This window comes from Carcharhinus amblyrhynchos, chromosome 9 (genome assembly GCF_965287045.1).
Source record: "Carcharhinus amblyrhynchos chromosome 9, sCarAmb.v2.hapA, whole genome shotgun sequence".
Taxonomy (NCBI): domain Eukaryota; kingdom Metazoa; phylum Chordata; class Chondrichthyes; order Carcharhiniformes; family Carcharhinidae; genus Carcharhinus; species Carcharhinus amblyrhynchos.
In genome coordinates, this window is record NC_137332.1 from 16,512,008 (window position 1) to 16,530,721 (window position 18,714).

Sequence of the window (18,714 nt, forward strand, 5' to 3'; positions counted from 1 at the left end):
TCTCTTAAAATGGTGGTAGTATCACATAACACAATGGATGTATCCTGAATACAGGTCTCCACAAGGATTGAGTGTTGGTCACTCCTACTGATACTGTCACTGAGAGATGGAGCTGCTGCAGGCAGGTGGTCAAGGTAAAGTATGTTTTTCCCTCTTGTTGGTTCCCTAACCACCTGCTGCAGTCTCAGGCTTGCAGCTATGTCCTTGTGAACCCAGCCACCTCAGGTTGTAGTGGCAGTACCGAGCCATTCTTGCCAATGGTCATTGAAGGCCCCCATCCAGAGTACATCCTGAATTCTTGCTGTCCTCAGTGCTTCCTACTAGTGAAGTATGATTTATCAGCAGAGAGAGGAGTTTTCCTTGCCCAGATTTGATCTGGCGCCATGAAATGTCTTAGGGTCCAGGGTTGATGTTGTGCCAATAGGACAAGACATATCCAGGAGTGGTGATGTTTGGGAGATTATCTGTAAGATATGATTCAGAGAGAATGACTACGTGAGGCTATTGCTTGACTCGTCTGTGAGACAGTTCTCTAAATTTTGGCACGAGCCCCAGATGTTCTTAAGGGGGAATTTGCAGGGTCAATAGGGTTGGATTTTCCATTTGTCATTTCTAGTGCCTACATAGATGCCAGGTGATCCAGGGAGTTTTGTTTCTTTGTGTTTTCTTTATAGTGGTTGAATAGAGGGGCTTGCTAGGCCATTTCAGAAGGAATTTAAGAATCAACCACATTGCTGTAGCTCTGGAGTCACATGTAAGCCAGACCAGGTAAGGACGGCAGGTTTCCTTCCTTTAAAAAGGACATTAGTGACCCCAGATGAGTTTTTACAAGAATTGACAATGGTTTTGTGGTTATCATTCGACTTTTAATTCTAGATGTTTTATTGAGTTTAAATTCCACCATCTTCTGAGATGCGATTCGAACCTGCATCCCCAGAGTTACCCTGGGACTGTGATTACTTGGCTGTGGGTAATACATCCCTTGCCTGGAATGTCTCTATGGAATAACTCTTGAGAAATATTGAATATCTTCTTCAAAGTCTCCATGCATCTGTCTTCCCAGTTTACTATAGCCAACTCTGCCTTCATACCCTTAAATTCACCTTTACTTACGTTCACAAGTCTTGGACTCACTTCTCACCTTCATATCCAATATGAAATTATAACATGTTATGATTGCATGCGGTCTTTTACATTGAGGTTAATGACTAATCCTTTCTCAATTCACATTACCAGGTCTAGAATAGCCTGTTCTCTTGTTCAGGCTAAAACACACTTAAGTTGTCCCAAACATGAACCCATGAACACTCTTAGCTCATTTTCCACGTTACCTTTCCTAGTCCGGTTAGCACAGTCAGATTAAGGTCACCCTTGATCATTGTGGTTTCTTCCACACCCCGTTTATTTCTCCCTGCATACTCTGTTAGGGGCCCTTAAAACCATTCCCACAAGTGACTTCTCTACCACGTTATACAACTTGCCAGAACACTGATCGCAAACTGGTTCAAGTGAAGACCATCCAGAAATCAAAGTACTCCAGAGCATTTAATGCAGTTAGTACATGGTGTTACGATCAAGCTAATGTTACAGTTGGGCCATCAGCTCTCTAAATGGCACTAATTAACTTTCTTCACTCCACTTACATCTTTACCACTATACACAGATTTGTAAAAAAAAATACAAGTTACAAAATATATCTTATATTCTAAATATTCTCAGTAATTACATAGGCCATGTTAGCCAAGAGGCCAACTGTGGTCAAATACATCAGAGCCCAAAACCAAGTGACAGGTGCCATCCAGGTGTGGATTTCTTATGAAATTCCCCCAAAACGTTTGTCACACTGAGCCAACTGGTCTCACTAGAATTGGTTCTGCGTGAATGCTATCAAACTCCACTCTGGAAGAACATGGTTGGAATCTTGGCCCAAACACCACTTTCAATGTCTCCATCAAGAGTCCACCTCCACGCTTTCAATGTCTCCTTTCAGCATTTCTTTGCCTTTGACTGCCACATGTATTCATGTTTCCACACAAACTCCCAGGTAACCAGTCATGCCAATGGAACATTATTGCTTCACAGGCTGTATTCAAGTGTCAAACTTTTGATTTACCTTGATGTCTGACTTCTCACCTAGCCATCTTTAACTCTGGTTCTCGCAGCCGTCTGTTTAACATTGAGCACCTCCTCTGCTTTTTACTTTAAATTCATTAAGTAGAGCCTTGTTCAACTTCTTGTTTTTTGTTCCTTTAGTTTAACTATTTTCTGGAGACATGCATGTCAGTAATTTATCAAATGGGAAGTTTCTTCAGTACGTGAACAGTTTGCCACATGCTGAAACACTTTTTGATGACTGGATGAGATCTTGATTCTGTAATTATGTTAGCTGTGTCATGATCAACAAATATGTCCTGCATAGCAAGGATTACTTTGCCTTCCTTTATGCCTAGTTCCGTGAGCTGATTGCTTTGACTCCACTAATTACCTCTGGCTTCAAGAATCATGCCACAGACGTCTTGGCTAGGTTGATTTATTCATCATTCATTTGTGAATGATTGGTATTTTCCTTTCAAAGAAAAACTCTTTCACATAAAAACTACACTAGCATTGAAATGTAGCATTAAATAGCTTGTGCGTGATTCTTGCTTTGCACACTTTCTTTTGGAGTCAATTTTTTTGCGTATACAATTTCACCTGCAAGATCTTTGCTTTGGATTGCAGGCTGACGAGATATTTATGATCGATTCCTTTACACAGGTCAATGTACAGTGAGTTTTAAGGGGCGTCTACACAAATACATGAATAGGATGGGAATTGAGGGATACGGTGCCCGGAAGGGTTGATGGTTTTAGTTCATTAGGGCATTAGTGCAGGCTTGGAGGGCCAAAGGGCCTGTTCCTGTGCTGTTATTTTTATTTGTTCTTTGTACAGAATCATATTGGTTTCACCCAGAATTCAACGGTATGGTAGGATGCAAATGTCCAGCGTGCACAGGGACATCAAGCCCAACAACCAAAACGTGCTTTTATACCCCCCCCCCCAAATAAAAAACATTTTGGCAAAACTTACTAGCCTGGGAATACCAGGTACATCTCCCTTCCAAATATTAACCAGGCCTGAGCCTGCTCAGCTTCTGAAATCAGGCATTTTCAGACCAGTGCGGCCATAGGCTAAATAGTCTGCTGTGTGCCGACAAAGGGGGATTTTCACTGAATATATCAGTGCTACACAGGAATAAGCCATGTCATTTGGCTAGCACAGGGATTGAACCCATGACCTTAGTGTTATTAGCACCATGATTTAATTGTTTGAATTAACTGGTCAAAGAAAAAAATTTTAGAATTCAAATTCAACCAGGGTGAGATTCAAACCTCAAATCCGAGAGCATCACTCTCGATCTGTGGTTCTACCGCTATCAGTGACTTATGCTATACCACATTCCAAGACATCAAGCAAATCATGTGAAGAATACGAAGGTCTATTGGAAGTCACATACTTAAAATGTTGACAAATTCCTGCAGAAGAAACCAGTTGGTGAACAACAATTTTCCTAGTTCTGCACTCTACAATAACGCAACTACCAACAGGTCCCTCGCTCCTGCCTTGGGCCAATAATAGATTCTGTCCTCTATCACTAACATGAACTGTGCTTCTGCAGGTCTGATCTGCTGGCTGTGAAGAGAGGAGCTGGAACATTCAAAATGTGCAAGACAGAATCTGAAAATGGAGGAGCTTGCTGCTCCTCCAATTACAAATGTGCAATCAGTTCCCCCTCGGTAACTGACAGGTGTGCTTTTACTTCGAGCTCCATTGGACTAGCTCGCTGTCCCAAAGTTCAAAAACATTTAAAATGGTAAAGTTGCAAAATTGAGTGTCAGAAATCCACCAAATGGCAGAAATTTTCATGCCTGCACTTGGCTCAAGACATACTGCAACCAGAGTGATGAAGGTGGCATTCAGCATGCTTGGTTCATTGGTCAGAATATTTAACACAAGTGTTGGGACATCTTTTTGAAGTTGTACACGACACTGTTAAGGCCTCACTTGGAATACTGTGTGCAATTCTGGTCACCCTATTATAGGGAGGATATTATTAAACTAGAAAGAGTGCAGAAAAGATACTAGGATGCCACCAGGACTTGATGGTTTAAGTTATAAAAGGAGAGGCTGAATATATTGGGATGTATTCCCCTGGAACGTAGAAGGCTGAAGGCTGACCTTATAGAGGTTTATAAAATGAGGGGCATAGATCAGCTAGACAGTCAATATCTTTTCCCAAACTAGAGGGCATAGATTTAAGGTGAGAGGGGAGAGATACAAAAGGATCCAGAGGGGCATTTATTTCCACAGAGGGTGGTGAATGTCTGGAACAAGCTGCCAGAGGTAGTAGTTGAGGCTTGTACAACCTTATCTTTTAAAAGCATTTAGACAGTTACATGGAAAAGATGAGTATAGAGGGATAAGGGCCAAACATGGTCAATTGGGACTAGCTTAGGGGTTTTCTAAAAAAAAAGGGGCAGCATGGACAAGTTGGGCTGAAGGGCCTGTTTCCCTGCTGTAAATCTCTATTACTCTAACTAGTGTCATGTAGTAAGCTAACCTGAATTGTAATTGGTTTTAAAATACCGCAAGTAAATAAATTGAATCCATAATTTAGTAATAGCATCACAGAATGGATCCTAGAGATTCTTTAAAGCTGGAAACAGCTTTAAATCAATAATCTGCAGGTAATATCCTACAAAGTGCTTCTTTTAGGATATTTATATTAGATAAAAGTTCATAATGCAGGTATGCTACCAAATTATGTTGCACACTACAAATTCAAATGGAAATGCTGTGTGGATTAATTAACCAACATGGAAACACAACAAACTCTCAGCGTATGCAACCTCTAAAACCAATTGGCAATAAACTACAACTACTACAAAATTATTATGGTGAGTGAGAGGACAAGGAAGCTCTAGACAAAATGGAAGCACTGTGTAAATACTTTCTACAGTGCAACCATCACCATTTGTTTATGTCCAAAGCTGTTGTTTGTTGCATTTGATAGTTTAATGATATCACAGGAAGCTACCCAGCAAAAGGCCTGTGCAGATATGTATGGTTTACTGGAAAGCATAAACAATACTGTGGCCTTGCATAAACATCTCATTATCTCTAAACTGAAATTCTGATTTGCCAGATACAATTTACTTTTAACAAATCTACACTGATAGTGCTTAATTAATCCTTTTACCTTTTTTGAGATATTATTTTATCCTGCATCCTTGTCTCTAGAAATTTACTGCAGGGTCAGTGTTTGGCAGATCTATAGTCAATTGGCTTATCTCCTTCTCCCACTTTAACTGTTACATTGAAAAGCCTCCAATACTCTCCACGACTTCCATATCTAATATACTGTTACAGTTTGCAGGTCGATGATCCATGTCCTGTGCTGATTTTCTGTTAATACTCAAATTCTACTCGCCTCAACTCCAAGAATCAAAACAATGCATTATTACATCGTTAGACCAGCTGATTTTCACTTAGATTTGTTAGCACAATTCTACATTTACTTTAAGTGCCTTTTCTTACCGGAAATGCAACATTCTGCTGAACGGAGCTCTTCACAACCCTAATCTACACATTGAGCATAAATCAGTTTTCCACGGCATGTCTGCTAGGCCAGAAACTAGGTAAGAAGTCTCATGACAGCAGGTTTATTTGGTAGTAAATGCCACTAGCTTTCGGAGCGCTGCTCCTTTGTTAGGTGACCTGAAAGGAGCAGGTCTCCTGAAAGGAAAGCTAGTGGCATTTACTACCAAGTAAACCTGTTGGACTTTAACCTGCTGTTGCGAGACCTCTTACTGTGTTTACCCCAGTCCAACACCAGCATCTTCACATCAGGCCAGAAACTATTCATTCCTGGCGTACAAGAAGTGGCTGAATGAACATTATACTACCCCTTGATACAAATTTTCCAACCTCAAAAGAACAACTGAAGGTGAGATTATAACTGCTACTAAAATATTTTATTGAAACAGTGAAAAATCAAGAAACAGTAAATTTCTAACAGTTATGAATCCCAGCTGCTGTTCATTCTAGACAAGTTGGTTCCCACAATGGAACCTAGTTTGCTAGATCCTAACCGTTTTTTCCAGAAGCAAACGGAGGAGTTTCTGAACAAAATGCACATGAGCCTGATGAACCATTAATGCAAATTAAAAGAATTAAAACAAGAAAAGTGAACTATACAACACCAGACCGAAAAGGGTGGAACTATTTATCTCGATTTATTGTTACAGATACGCAAGTAAATGAAGAGTCACCACTGGCTTAACATGAAAAGATTCCCATTTGGGACTGGAACTGTTTTCTCCAGTGAATCCCTGAGCCCTTACTTGATGCATCTCACCCAACTCCTATTTTTCCTCAAGACACCCAAAAACCAAAGTTAAAGTTTATTTATTAGTCAGAAGTAAGGTTTACATTAACATTGCAATGAAGTTAGTGAAATTCCTCTTGTCGCCACAGTCCAGCGCCTGTTCAGGTCAATGCACCTAACCAGCATGTCTTTCAGACTGCGGGAGGAAACCAGAGCACCTGGAGGAAACCCACACAGACATGGGGAGAATGTGCAAACTCCAGAGACAGTGACCCAAGCTGAGAATCGAACCTAGGTCAATGGCACTGTGAGGCAGCACTGCCGACCACTGTGCCACCCACCACACTCTCAATTCACTGAATCTTCAAATGGCAGAAGAAATGGGTAGCCTTCCACTGGCACCTCTGCTGAACTGATCACTTTACTGAGCCTCATAAGATTATTTAGTGAACCACTGTCTCACTCGCCTTGCCGTTTTTCTTCTAAGAGAACTTACAATCTCTGACACACTCTGAACATCTCCCATGTCTGCCACTAGGCAACAGTAACACTTTTCTACTTGTGTTTTTTTCCCCCCCCAACAGAATCATTGAAATTCCAATTCCATTAAATTTTCTTTTACTTCAGGGTTTGTAAGACCTTATTAAAAATAATATATAAATAAACAAACCCAAAAAGACCCAAAACTTCTAACTACCAGTCTATCCAGAGTCTCAGGCATCAAGGCTCAAAAACAAAACCTAAAATTGAAATTTTTTTAAGTTTAACATCTATAAGTTCAACAGCAACATATTCCAGTTCAAAATTCAGTTCAAATTTACATGTCGGGTATATGTGCGCTTGCTCAGCTCAGTAACAAATTTCCCTTTTGCACAATTCAAGATAAAAGGCCATGCCTTTAAGGAAATTATAACCTGCATGCTATAAAATGGGGTTGAAATGAGAATGCAGAATCCAGCAATTTACGTTTTGACCAATCAGCAGCAAAATAATGGAGACTGCCACTGACATTGTGAGCTGAAATAAGCTGCTTACAAAGATCTTGTAATGTGTGGGGCAAGGACTTTCCCATTCCCTAAATCAGCTTGAATCTAATGTTAAATCAAGAGAATCCTTGGCCTCTAGGTAGTGTGATGTTATTAAGTATAGTAAGCAGCCAATCAAATGGTCATCTCACAAATTGCCAACGGGGGCAATAAACCACAGAATCCCTGCTCCATGACTTTTAGATTTTCCAGAAAGCACAATAAATGACTGGGACATGCCTATGGAATTAAGGTAGAGGTAAAATATGGAACAAACTAATGGAGAAATTCAACAAATACAAAATTCATTCAAGCCAGTGAGGCTGCTTAGTATTAATTAAGAATGTAATGTACCATTAAAAATCAAGTTACACCCCAATAAGCTTAACTTGTTGTAAAATTCCTTGAACAAGACTAGGAGTGCAAGAAAGGAAGTTCTCCTTCGTTCAGTGGTTTCTACTTTATTACTTCCTGTAGGGATTTGCGTACAACAGCCTTCAGAGAAGCTTAGGATCACTGACAGCAACTTTGGGATTTCTGCATTGAATGGCAAACTCCTGAAACTGCTGGCAACTTCAGGGGAGTAATGATGGCAAATGGTGGTTGTTGTGCTGTCATTCCCACCACAAAACTTGACCCACATTGCATATTTCATATGATGTTCAATTGCTTAATGCTTTGTACAAGTCACAATTCTTTAAATCAACGACAAAACACAAGTCACCTTCGACATACATTATATTTTTTAAAGCTTTTAATTCAAATGAAGAATACACCAGCATTTTCCTTGTGTTACATCCACAAAATGAGCAAATAATGTTAAGATTGTCCTTGTTGTAGTATTTCTTTTCAATTGACCGAAACAATTTCTACACCCACAAGCTGCCCATTTTTGTGACAAGTGTGTCAAACACCACCAACCAGTGAGCGATATCTGAATTTTGACTGCAGAAGCTGCTGTTGCTATATGGCAGTCAGTTCATTCAATGTCTTGAAATGGGCATCACTACAATTTGGAGACTTGAAGTCACCTATCTACAGTTGTTGCTCAAATGGGATGAATAAATAAGAAGAATTCCGGTTACATCTTCTCACTGTATCCTCATTCTTGGAACGGGGTAAGGAAAATCCAGATCAGGGCAGGGCTGTAGCATTAGGCACATTTATGTTGCGAGGTGTTATTTATAATGATCCATCAAAGCATGTACTACAGCACAGCTTTGATTCATATCAGTGAAGAACTTTACAGGGTAGATAATTTCCCCTTCTGGCAAGTCTAGAACTATGATGGAGGGTACTGTCATTTAGGACTAAATACGAGGAGAACTTTCTTCAGGGTGTTATGAATATTTGAAACTCAGTTGTAGAGAATGGTCAAGGTTGCGACTGATAGATTTTTGAGCACTGAGACAGGAATGGCCAATAGCTTCCCAGTTCGCAAATGCTGAATGACAGTGGAAGAGATGGTGACCAGAAACCTATTGTAAACTTTCCTGCATGACGTCACTTGCCACAATGAAACTCAGGAACTGCCAGCAGAGACAGGATAGTAGCTCGAGAAATCCAAATTGCTTCCAGTCAGTATTAGGAGGTCCATTAAAGGCCCATTTGGAGAGAAGGACTCAAAAGCAGGAACTTCTACCTTACTTTGGCTCCCATGAAAGTATCCAGTTTAGGAAGCAGCAAAATCCTTGGTCTAAACTTCAATTCTTCCTACTTCAGGGCAAATCTGCCCCCCTCAAGTGACAACAGGGCAAGTTAAGTACTCAGGGGACCAGCAATATGACCATTGGCTCTGATACATAGACTTAAAAATACTGCCACACACATCAAGGTGCATTATTCTTGATGGTAATGAAGAGTTACTCTTTCCTCTCATTGCATGCTGGAGATCTGATGTTCTGGGTTTCAATACCACATGGTTAGCGGATGACCACCATTTCGTTGTTCCCGAATGTATTATCCCTCATCTCAGAGTTTAACATTAGACCCCAATTACCATAACCTTCTTATAATTCCCCATATTTCACATTTGAATAGCAAGCCGAATGGAGATCTTGGATTACTTCTTACTTTCCTTCCTTACTGTAGGCTACCTTTGATTGCAGCACCTCACATTTTCCAAATATTACCTGGGAGAATAATTACACAAATGTAGCTCCCCTTTGGGCAAAATGAATAGTCGTGTGGGTAGGGCAAATGAACACGTGCGCTGGAATTCTACTGCCCCAGTCACCACAGAAATCGGAGCAGGCAAGGGGCAGACAGTGGAAGTATTCGCTGACCTCAGGTGGAATTTTCCAGTCTCACTCAAGCGAGGTTGCAAAATCCTGATGGTGCTAAATATGTGAACTATTGGTCGTGAACATAGTGCTTTATTATGGATCTGGAATTTAGAGTGAGTTATTTACCATTCTCTTTCTTGCCTTCCACCTCTTGGAATTGCCCTGTCAGCGAAACAGTGCTACCATTGTTGCATTCTCTTTTTTCAATTGGATTGAACAGTTACGGCTGAGAACTGTGTAGTTTGGCACCCAAAGAGACATGAAAGACTGTAGGACATGTTTCAGTGGTTAAATCAACAACGGTGCATTCATGGCTCTTCATCCTTGCTGCAGGCTACATTCAATAGTACTGCTTCCTGTATAATACCTGGTTGATACTCCCCTATTGTGCAGCTAGATACATAGTCTTTTTCTGGCAAATTCTAAAAAATGTCATTGTGCACAGCGAATGCATACTGATTTATGCCCCAAATCCAAATACCAAGCAGACAGCACTTCCTCATTGCTCCAGATGGTAACCGAGCTGTGATGATATCATGCTGATTAACTTTTGGATAGAGATAGAACATATGCATAAATATATAATCCTTTTTGTTAGGAGGATAGATTCAAGGATATTACTTCTGATCACGTTTCAATAACCTAATTGACATACAAAAATGGATACTGCTCACAAGAGCAAATAAGATGTTTAGCAAAATGCAGAGTCAGAACTAGGGACAATACTGCAAACCTTCTCATTTATTAATAGGTTTTCCAATTAATCCAAGATTTTTTGCTACATAATTACAAAAAAAGTGTAAGGCAATATGCAAAGAAAATTATTAAATATATTTACCTGAAATGTTGGCAAAGTAGTCCAAATTTGGATGTCAACCAGAACGTTGTGAACCAGCAAGGAAGGGAAAAAAAAAATCTGCTTTTGTGTAAAACTCTTGAACAAGAAATAGCACAACACCAGATGTTATAATGCTAACGCAGGAGGACACTGGAGCTAGAAACAGGAACTATTCACGATTACACTTACATAATTGGGGTGGGGGTAGGATATCTCAACATGCTGAGGACTCAGATTGTTCTCCTACTTTACATACCAAAATATGAATTAGGAGGAATAAGCCACTCAGCACCTTCAGCCTGTTCCAACAGTCAATATCATGGCATAACTAATTCTAACTTCAATCCTACATTCCTGCCTACCCACAATAACCTTTCACTTCCTTGTTAAATCAAGAATCTATTGAACTCTGTCCCTCAAGGCGAAGGAAGCAGAATCTTTGAACATTTTTAAGGCACAGTTGCAAACCCGCATGACCTCAGGAAAAAAAAATCTTTTTCTCGTCTTAAATAAGCAACCTATTATTAAACAGTGACCCTAGTTCTCCATAATGATGGTGAGTTATGGCCTGTATTGATCAGCTAGGATCAATATGATTAAACAACATTCTAAACAGTTATTTATATTTCACTGACGTGGCACTTTTAGTGGAGAGTTTTGATATGCATTGAGCTGAAACCGAAACTCGCTGCCTGCTGCTATTTGGAAGAAAAAGAGAGGCTTCAGAATGACAAGAATTTACCACAACATTTTTGTCAAGCCTGCTACTCAGCAATATATGACCACACAACACAGCAATACTTTTAAACTGCTTCAGTAACAATCAAAATACATCAAAGTGCTAAGTTTGTAGTTTCTCTGGGGAAATGGATCTGGTGTTCTATTTCAAAGTGGCACTGTAGCCTTCAATGATGGTGCTGTTAGCCAGTGAGCACAGAGTCTTTATGCCAAAATAATCGGGATGCCAGGAAAGGAAGTCTTCAGCTTTGGAGAATAACATGATGCAGCCAGGCTCAGAAGTACAGTAGTCTCTCCAGAACCTGGACTGACTCCAAGTGAAGCACATCATTCTACTTAGGATAGTAAACATCATCTGTACCCAATTTTCATACAATATTTTGCTGTTTCAAGTATCGTATTTTCTGTTCATATTACAATATGGCTATGTATGGGGCCTATTTGCAAGGACCAGAGACATCTATTGTACAGACACGTATTAGATTCACGCACCTTTTTTTTCTGAGCCTGGTATGCAATTTAATGAAAGACAACATGCATTGCAAGTTATTTTCATAGACCGTTGCCATTCCATCTTCACATTTCATAGAATGTTTAATTATAATGCAAACATTTTGTTGCCATGAGGAATCTTTCATTTAGCATTTGAAATAATACAGGATAAATTGTAATACAAGAAATAATGCAGGATGATAAAACCATAATAAAAGGATCAATTTTAAGATTTAATACATTTAAACAAAAGTGGCTATCCTAAGATTTAGATTAGAAATATTAATACTTACAATTATTTTTTCGCAGTCATGGGCTCGGCACAATTCTGTGTGAGTGGAGTACTGGACATACACCACCCAACTGCCAACAAATACTGCAAGCCATGAAAAGAAGAGATACTTGACACGTACACATGGTAAGCGAGCCTGTGAGCACAAAAATAGTATTTTTCCCCAATTATTAACTTCAGAACCAAGTACACACTCACGCTATTGAAAAATGGTTCATTTTTAAAAATTACAAGCCATCTTCTATTAATGGAATCCAGTGGTTCAAGGTTCAATCCCTCATGCTACATTAAATCAACCAACTAATACAAGGACATGAGAAGTAGGAGAAGGAGTAAACTGTATGGCTTGTCAAACTACTTAATACGATCATGGCTGATCTTGGGTTTCAATTCTACTTTCCTGCCACTCCATAGATTTTTGGCTCCTCATGGAATCAATGAGTCTTAAATGGTGGTCACAAAACCCACAAGGCTCTGGGGTAGAGAATTCCAAAATTTCACAACTTTTAGATGAGGAGGAATTCCTTCACTCAAAATCCGAAATCACTGTTTTTTAAGTTTAAGTATTAGTGTCACAAGTAGACTTACATTAGCACTGCAATGAAGTTACTGTGAAAATCCCCTCGTCGCCACACTCCGACACCTGTTCAGATACCCTGAGGGAGAATTTAGCATGGCCAATGCATCAAACCTCAAATCATTGGCCCCTTATCCTGAAACTGCATCTCCCCTAGTTGGAGCAAACAACCTCTCATTACCTATCCTGTCAAGACCTTCCAGAGAATATAAACCCAATTTACTGAGCCTCATTATAGTACAACTCTCACATCCAGGGACAAATCTCATGAACCTTCAACATGGGTGCTGGAGGCAGTACAAATATATCCTTCTTTAAATATGGAAAGTAATATTGCAGACATAATTCCAGATGTAATCTCACCAAAGCTCTTTACAAAGCAAGTCATTTTTATTCTTGGACAGCATCTCCTTACAATAAAAGAACAACATGCCATTTGCCTTCTTAATTGCTTGCTGTACTTGCATGCTAACTGTGTACACCTCGTACAAGGGCACCAAGTCTTTCTGAGCATCAATACTTGCAAGTTTCACAAAATATTCTACTTTGCTATTCTTAAAACTAAAGTGAATAACCTCACACCTCTACATTATGCTAGATTTGCCGACTTGTTGCTCACGCACTTGATCCATCGATACCTCTGAGCAACCTATATCATCCTCATAGATTTCATTTCCATCTAGCTTTGTATTATCTATAACCTAGACACATTACTCTTTGTCCAAATTATTAATATGGATTGTAAATACCAGAAACCTCAGTGTTGATCCTCGTGGCATCTAATAGTAACAGTTTGTAGTCTGCTTCTCTATCCATGCTAATACACCAATCCCAATTCCATGAGCCATTGTGCATTAACCTTTTGTGTGGCACTTCATCAAATACCTTTTGGCATACATCTCTGGCATTTAAAATTCTGATGGACTATGCCAGAGTAGATAGTAAATGGACACAGTTTTTTTTTCCTAGGGTGGAAGAATCAATTACTAGGGGGTGCATGTTTAAGGTACAAGGGGCAAGGTTTAAAGAAGATGTACGGAGCAGATTTTTTTTTAAATTACAGAGAGGGTGGTGAGTGTCTGGAACTCATTGCTGGGGGGAGGTAGTGGAAGCACATATGGTAGTGACTTTTAAAAGGGGCATCTTGACAAATAAATGAATAGAACATAGAACATTACAGCGCAGAACAGGCCCTTCGGCCCACGATGTTGCGCCGACCAGTTAAAAAAACAATGACCCTCTAACCTAAACCAAACCCTTACCATCCATAAACCTATCCACGGATCTCTTAAACGCCCCCAAACTAGGCGCATTTATAACTGCAGCAGGCAGGGCATTCCAATCCCTCACCACCCTCTGGGTAAAGAACCTACCCCGACATCCGTCCTATAACTACCACCCCTTAAAGCTATGCCCCCTCATGCTAGCTTTCTCCATCCGAGGAAAAAGGCTATCACTGTCCACCCTATCTAAACCTCTAATCATCTTATATGTTTCAATAAGGTCCCCTCGTAGCCGCCTTCTTTCTAACGAAAACAACCTCAAATCCCTCAGTCTCTCCTCATAGGACCTCCCCTCCATACCAGGCAACATCCTGGTAAACCTCCTCTGCACCCTCTCCAAAGCCTCCACATCCTTCCTATAAATGTGGGGACCAGAACTGCACACAATACTCCAAGTGCGGCCGCACCAGAGTTTTGTACAGTTGCAACGTGACGCTGCGGCTCCTAAATTCAATCCCCCTACCAATAAACGCCAAGACACCGTATGCCTTCCTAACAACCCTATCTACTTGATTCCCAACTTTCAGGGATCTATGTATACATACACCTAGATCCCTCTGTTCATCCACACTATTCAGAGTCCTACCGTTAGCCCTATACTCTACACATCCGTTATTCCTACCAAAGTGAATTACCTCACACTTTTCTGCATTAAACTCCATCCTCCACCTCTCGGCCCAGCTCTGCAACTTGTCCAAGTCTCCCTGTAGACTAAGACACCCTTCCTCACTATCTACCACACCTCCGACTTTGGTGTCATCAGCAAATTTACTAATCCACCCAACTATACCCTCATCCAGGTCATTTATAAAAATTACAAACAGCAGTGGCCCCAAAACAGATCCCTGAGGCACACCACTCGTAACTGAAATAGGATGGGAATAGAGGGATACGGTCCCCAGAAGGATAGGGGGTTTTAGTTAAGTCGCGCAGCATGGTCGGTGCAGGCTTGGAGGGCCAAAGGGCCTGTTCCTGTGTTGTAATTTTCTTGGTTTGTTCTTATGTGTTAAGCATTTTAGAATAAAAGGAAATGTAGATAAATCATTAAAAAGTAAGATCAGGAAGAAGGTCTTTATGCTGAGGATTATGAAACTGTGGAAGGCACTTCTCCCTAATGGTTGATGTAGATGTATAGCAACAGAATCAAACGTGTCCAGGAAGTCACAAACCAGTCAGCTTAACGTCAGTGGTAGGAAAAAAGGAGAACATCTAGAAAAAAAAAGTATTAAAATTGAAAAGTAGGGCTTATGCTAAAAGAAGTATGGACCTTTTGTTAAGCCAAACAGACCACCATACTATGAAGAGGATAGACAGACACTGGAGGGTATAGAGGAGATTTAAAAAAAGATGATACCAGGAATGTGTGGGTATCCATAATCAGGACAGTTTTCTCTTGGGGGAAAAAAAAACAGGGGCCTTTAAAATTTTCAATAGTTGAGAGAATGTTTCCTCGTGCGGAAGAGCAGAACAGGCGTTCATTTATACTAGATGGTAAGAAGTCCAGACAGAAATTCAGAACGTACATCTTTACCCAAAGAGTGATGAGAAATATAGAAATCACTGCACACAAGAATTGGCTGAAGCGCATAACATATGCATTTAATTCCTAGTAATGGCAAACAAAATTAGGACTGCTGTTCAAATACCAACAGACTCGTTGAGCAGAATGTTACGAATTTTTTTTTGTTGTAGTCCTGTAAAATCTCCTTACCAAGTTTCTGAGTTTATACAAGTATCAGCAGTGGTGTTCATTTTGGCTGCTGTTAAGAGTTAGGAGATGGGATAGAAAAGAGATTTTTTTTTTCCCTAGACGTTGTTTCATCAGCAAAAAAAAACCCATACCTGACTATATGTCTGGATTAACGCCACCCTACCAGGGATATTCCCATTGAAACTCATCATCCCCCGAAATGATAATTTGGAATGATCATGACAGATAGCTAAACAGACAGTGAAAGGAAACTGGAGCTACAACTTCCAGGCTGTAGAGTCTTCTTATGAAGGGATGACACGAGCATAACTTAGTTCATAATAACCAACTGCAATGAGCAAGAGAAGAATTCAAACTCTTTCTTAATACAGCAGCATAAACTTGTCAGTCAGTGATGTTTCATGCACTGGGTTTGGATTCACAGATTTTGCATCAAATATGCAGGTCTTGTGTAAAGGCAACATTCAGAAATTACAAGTAAATTCTTAAGTCAATCTTTTATATTGGGGCAGTCTGAATTACTTATGAGAGTCCATGAATGTGACATCGTTGTGCTGCGAGGTACAGTATTTTTGCTCTTTGCTGTATTCTCAGTTGCATGTATACACAGGTATATAGTGTGAAGAGTAGATGCAAACATTGGCGATGGTGAGTAAAGTCCAGCCACCTGTAAGACAAGATGTCCTGACTCTCATTTCACAAAGTGTCTGAAAACAATCATGCACTCATAAACCTTATGCGCCAAGCACATCTTTAACAAGTATAGAATCTTTATCGGAAAACTGAAAAAGACTAGTCCATAGTACTCTGGATAAGTGTAGATCAATAGCCATCTGGCCAAGCTTATTAATGGGAGCATGTCACTGGAAATGTGATTTGTCCCATTCAGCTCAAGATAATGCTGCAAAGTCAATGCCTTCATTGTTAGAATAGCCTTAGCTATTCCTGCTAAATTTACTTACGCGTTGTCCTGGTAAATTTTTGGTGCTTAAATGCCAGAAGAAAGATTAATGTTAGGATTAAAGGAGAAATGTGTTTGCTAAATGGGATGTCCATATTTCTTGAAATAGCTAGTATTACAATTTCATCCATGACATGGAATAGAATTTTTTGTAAACAGAACGTGGAGGCTAAAAAGGTTTATGAATTCGAACGCACCCATATACAGTAAAGAAATCAATTGCTTCTCTTTTGAGGAGCATAAATCATGGGAACTGAGCCATTTTAAATGGTATTCAGGGCATAGAACTCAAACTCTTAGCTCTTCTCCTGACAATTCATTGCCCCCATTAAATATGTCAGAACTACATATTACAGGAAATACTTCAAAACACTCTTGTAGAATGTAGATGCAAAAACGCTCAGTTATAATGTGAAGAGGAAATGTGAGGTGTTTTTTTTTTAGGAAAAGCAGCTTATAGGCCCAGTAATTGCACAATTATATTATTGGCAAGAACGTGTCCCACTCATTAAAATAAGCCTTCATATCACCATAACCTAACATAGCGATATACCCCACTGGTGGGTATATGCTGGGGTACATGCGTGTGTAATGTGTCGACTTAAACGTTTACAGCACAGGAGACTATTCAGCCCATGGTGTTCATGCCAGTCAAAGATTTGACTACACTAATCCCATTTTCCAGCATTGGCCCCGGAGGTTATGGCAATGCACAAGAATATCTGAATACTTAAACGTTACAAAAGATTCTGACTCAACCACTTTCAGGCAGTGAGTTCCAGACTCCCAGCCTCTGGGTAAAAGGGTTTTTCCTGAACTCCCCTCTTAGCCTTTGCTTCCTTACCTTAAATCTTTCCCTGGTTACTGATCTCTCTAAATAATGGATATCGTGCCTTCCTAACCACCATATCCAATCTTATGCACCTCTACAGGGTCTCCTCTAAACTTCTGCTGCTCCAAGGAAAACAGCCCCAGCCTATCCAATCTCTCCTCATAGCACACAGACTCTCCAGCAGCCCAGGCAGAATCCTGGTCAATCTCCTCTGCCCCATTTCCAGTGCAATCACACTCCTCCTATAATGGTGACCAGGACATAGTACTCCAGTTGTGGCCCAACCAATGTCTTATATCTTTTCAGCATGACATCTCCACCCTTGTACTCTATGCCTTGGCTAATATTCCAAATGCCTTAACCAACATGCTCTGACACCTTCAGGGATCTCTGGATATGCACTCGAAGGTCCTTCTAATCCTCAATACTTTTTAAGAGTCCTACCATTCATAGTGTAATCTTTTGCCATGCTGGCTCTTCCCAGAGTGTTACCTCATACTTTTCAGGGTTAAATTCTGTTTGCCACTGCTCTGCCCACCTGACCAGTCCACTGATATCCTCCTGCAGTCTTGTAGCTATTCCAAATTATTTCCCTACACCTAGCATGGCTGACCAGGACTTTCTCCCACTCTTACTGTCAGCCACTGGCATGTTTGGAAAAATGCCCAGGTCAACCCACTCAACCTGTTTGACCACATTATGAATGCACCTTCCTTGGCCATCAAATCTTTGGGTGGGACTCGAACTAAGAGCTTCTGGCTCAAAGGCAGGGACATGACCCACTGCGTCACAAGACCTCCTATCCACAACTATCCTCCTCACCATTTACCACCCTACCAACTTTCATGTCACCTGTGAACATCTTAAATCATTCAAGTCCAAATTATTTATGTATACCCCAGCATCCAGCTCTGCAGAATTCTACTGGAAACAGTCAGAGAAACATTTCTGTGCCATCACCCTCTGCTTCCTGCCTGTTGACCAATTTTGGATCCAATGAGTAACTTTGTCTTGGACCCTAGGGATCTCTATTGATCAGTGTGCCATGAAGAACCTTATCAAAAGCCTTGCTAAAGATAATACAGACCACATCAAAAGCAGTATTCTCATCAACAGTTTTGGTTATGTCTTCAAAAAAGAAAAATGGAATAAATATCAAATCCATCCAGGTGTGTTGGGGGAAAAGAGAGAAGTCTGTTTATGGGGTGGCTGCAGTAGGCAGGGGTGTGTGCATGTGCATGTGTTGCAGTTCAGCTGATCTGAAAAAGCACCAATGAGGATAAATGAAACAATGCAGGTACAGTTAAACAGTC

At 40.3% G+C, this 18,714-nt stretch overlaps 1 protein-coding gene across 2 annotated transcripts in view; it reads right to left on the reverse strand.

Moving 5' to 3' along the window:
* LOC145347609 (divergent protein kinase domain 1A-like) overlaps positions 1-18,714 on the reverse strand; it is a 69,427-nt gene that overhangs the window by 15,309 nt on the left and 35,404 nt on the right. The window contains exon 2 of one of the 2 annotated variants that reach the window (XM_080195226.1): positions 12,039-12,173. The exons of the other annotated variant lie outside the window; for it this stretch is intronic. Within the exon in view, the coding sequence (XP_080051352.1) occupies positions 12,039-12,173 (135 nt within the window). The remainder of the gene's footprint in view (positions 1-12,038; positions 12,174-18,714) is intronic. 2 annotated transcript variants of the gene reach the window in all.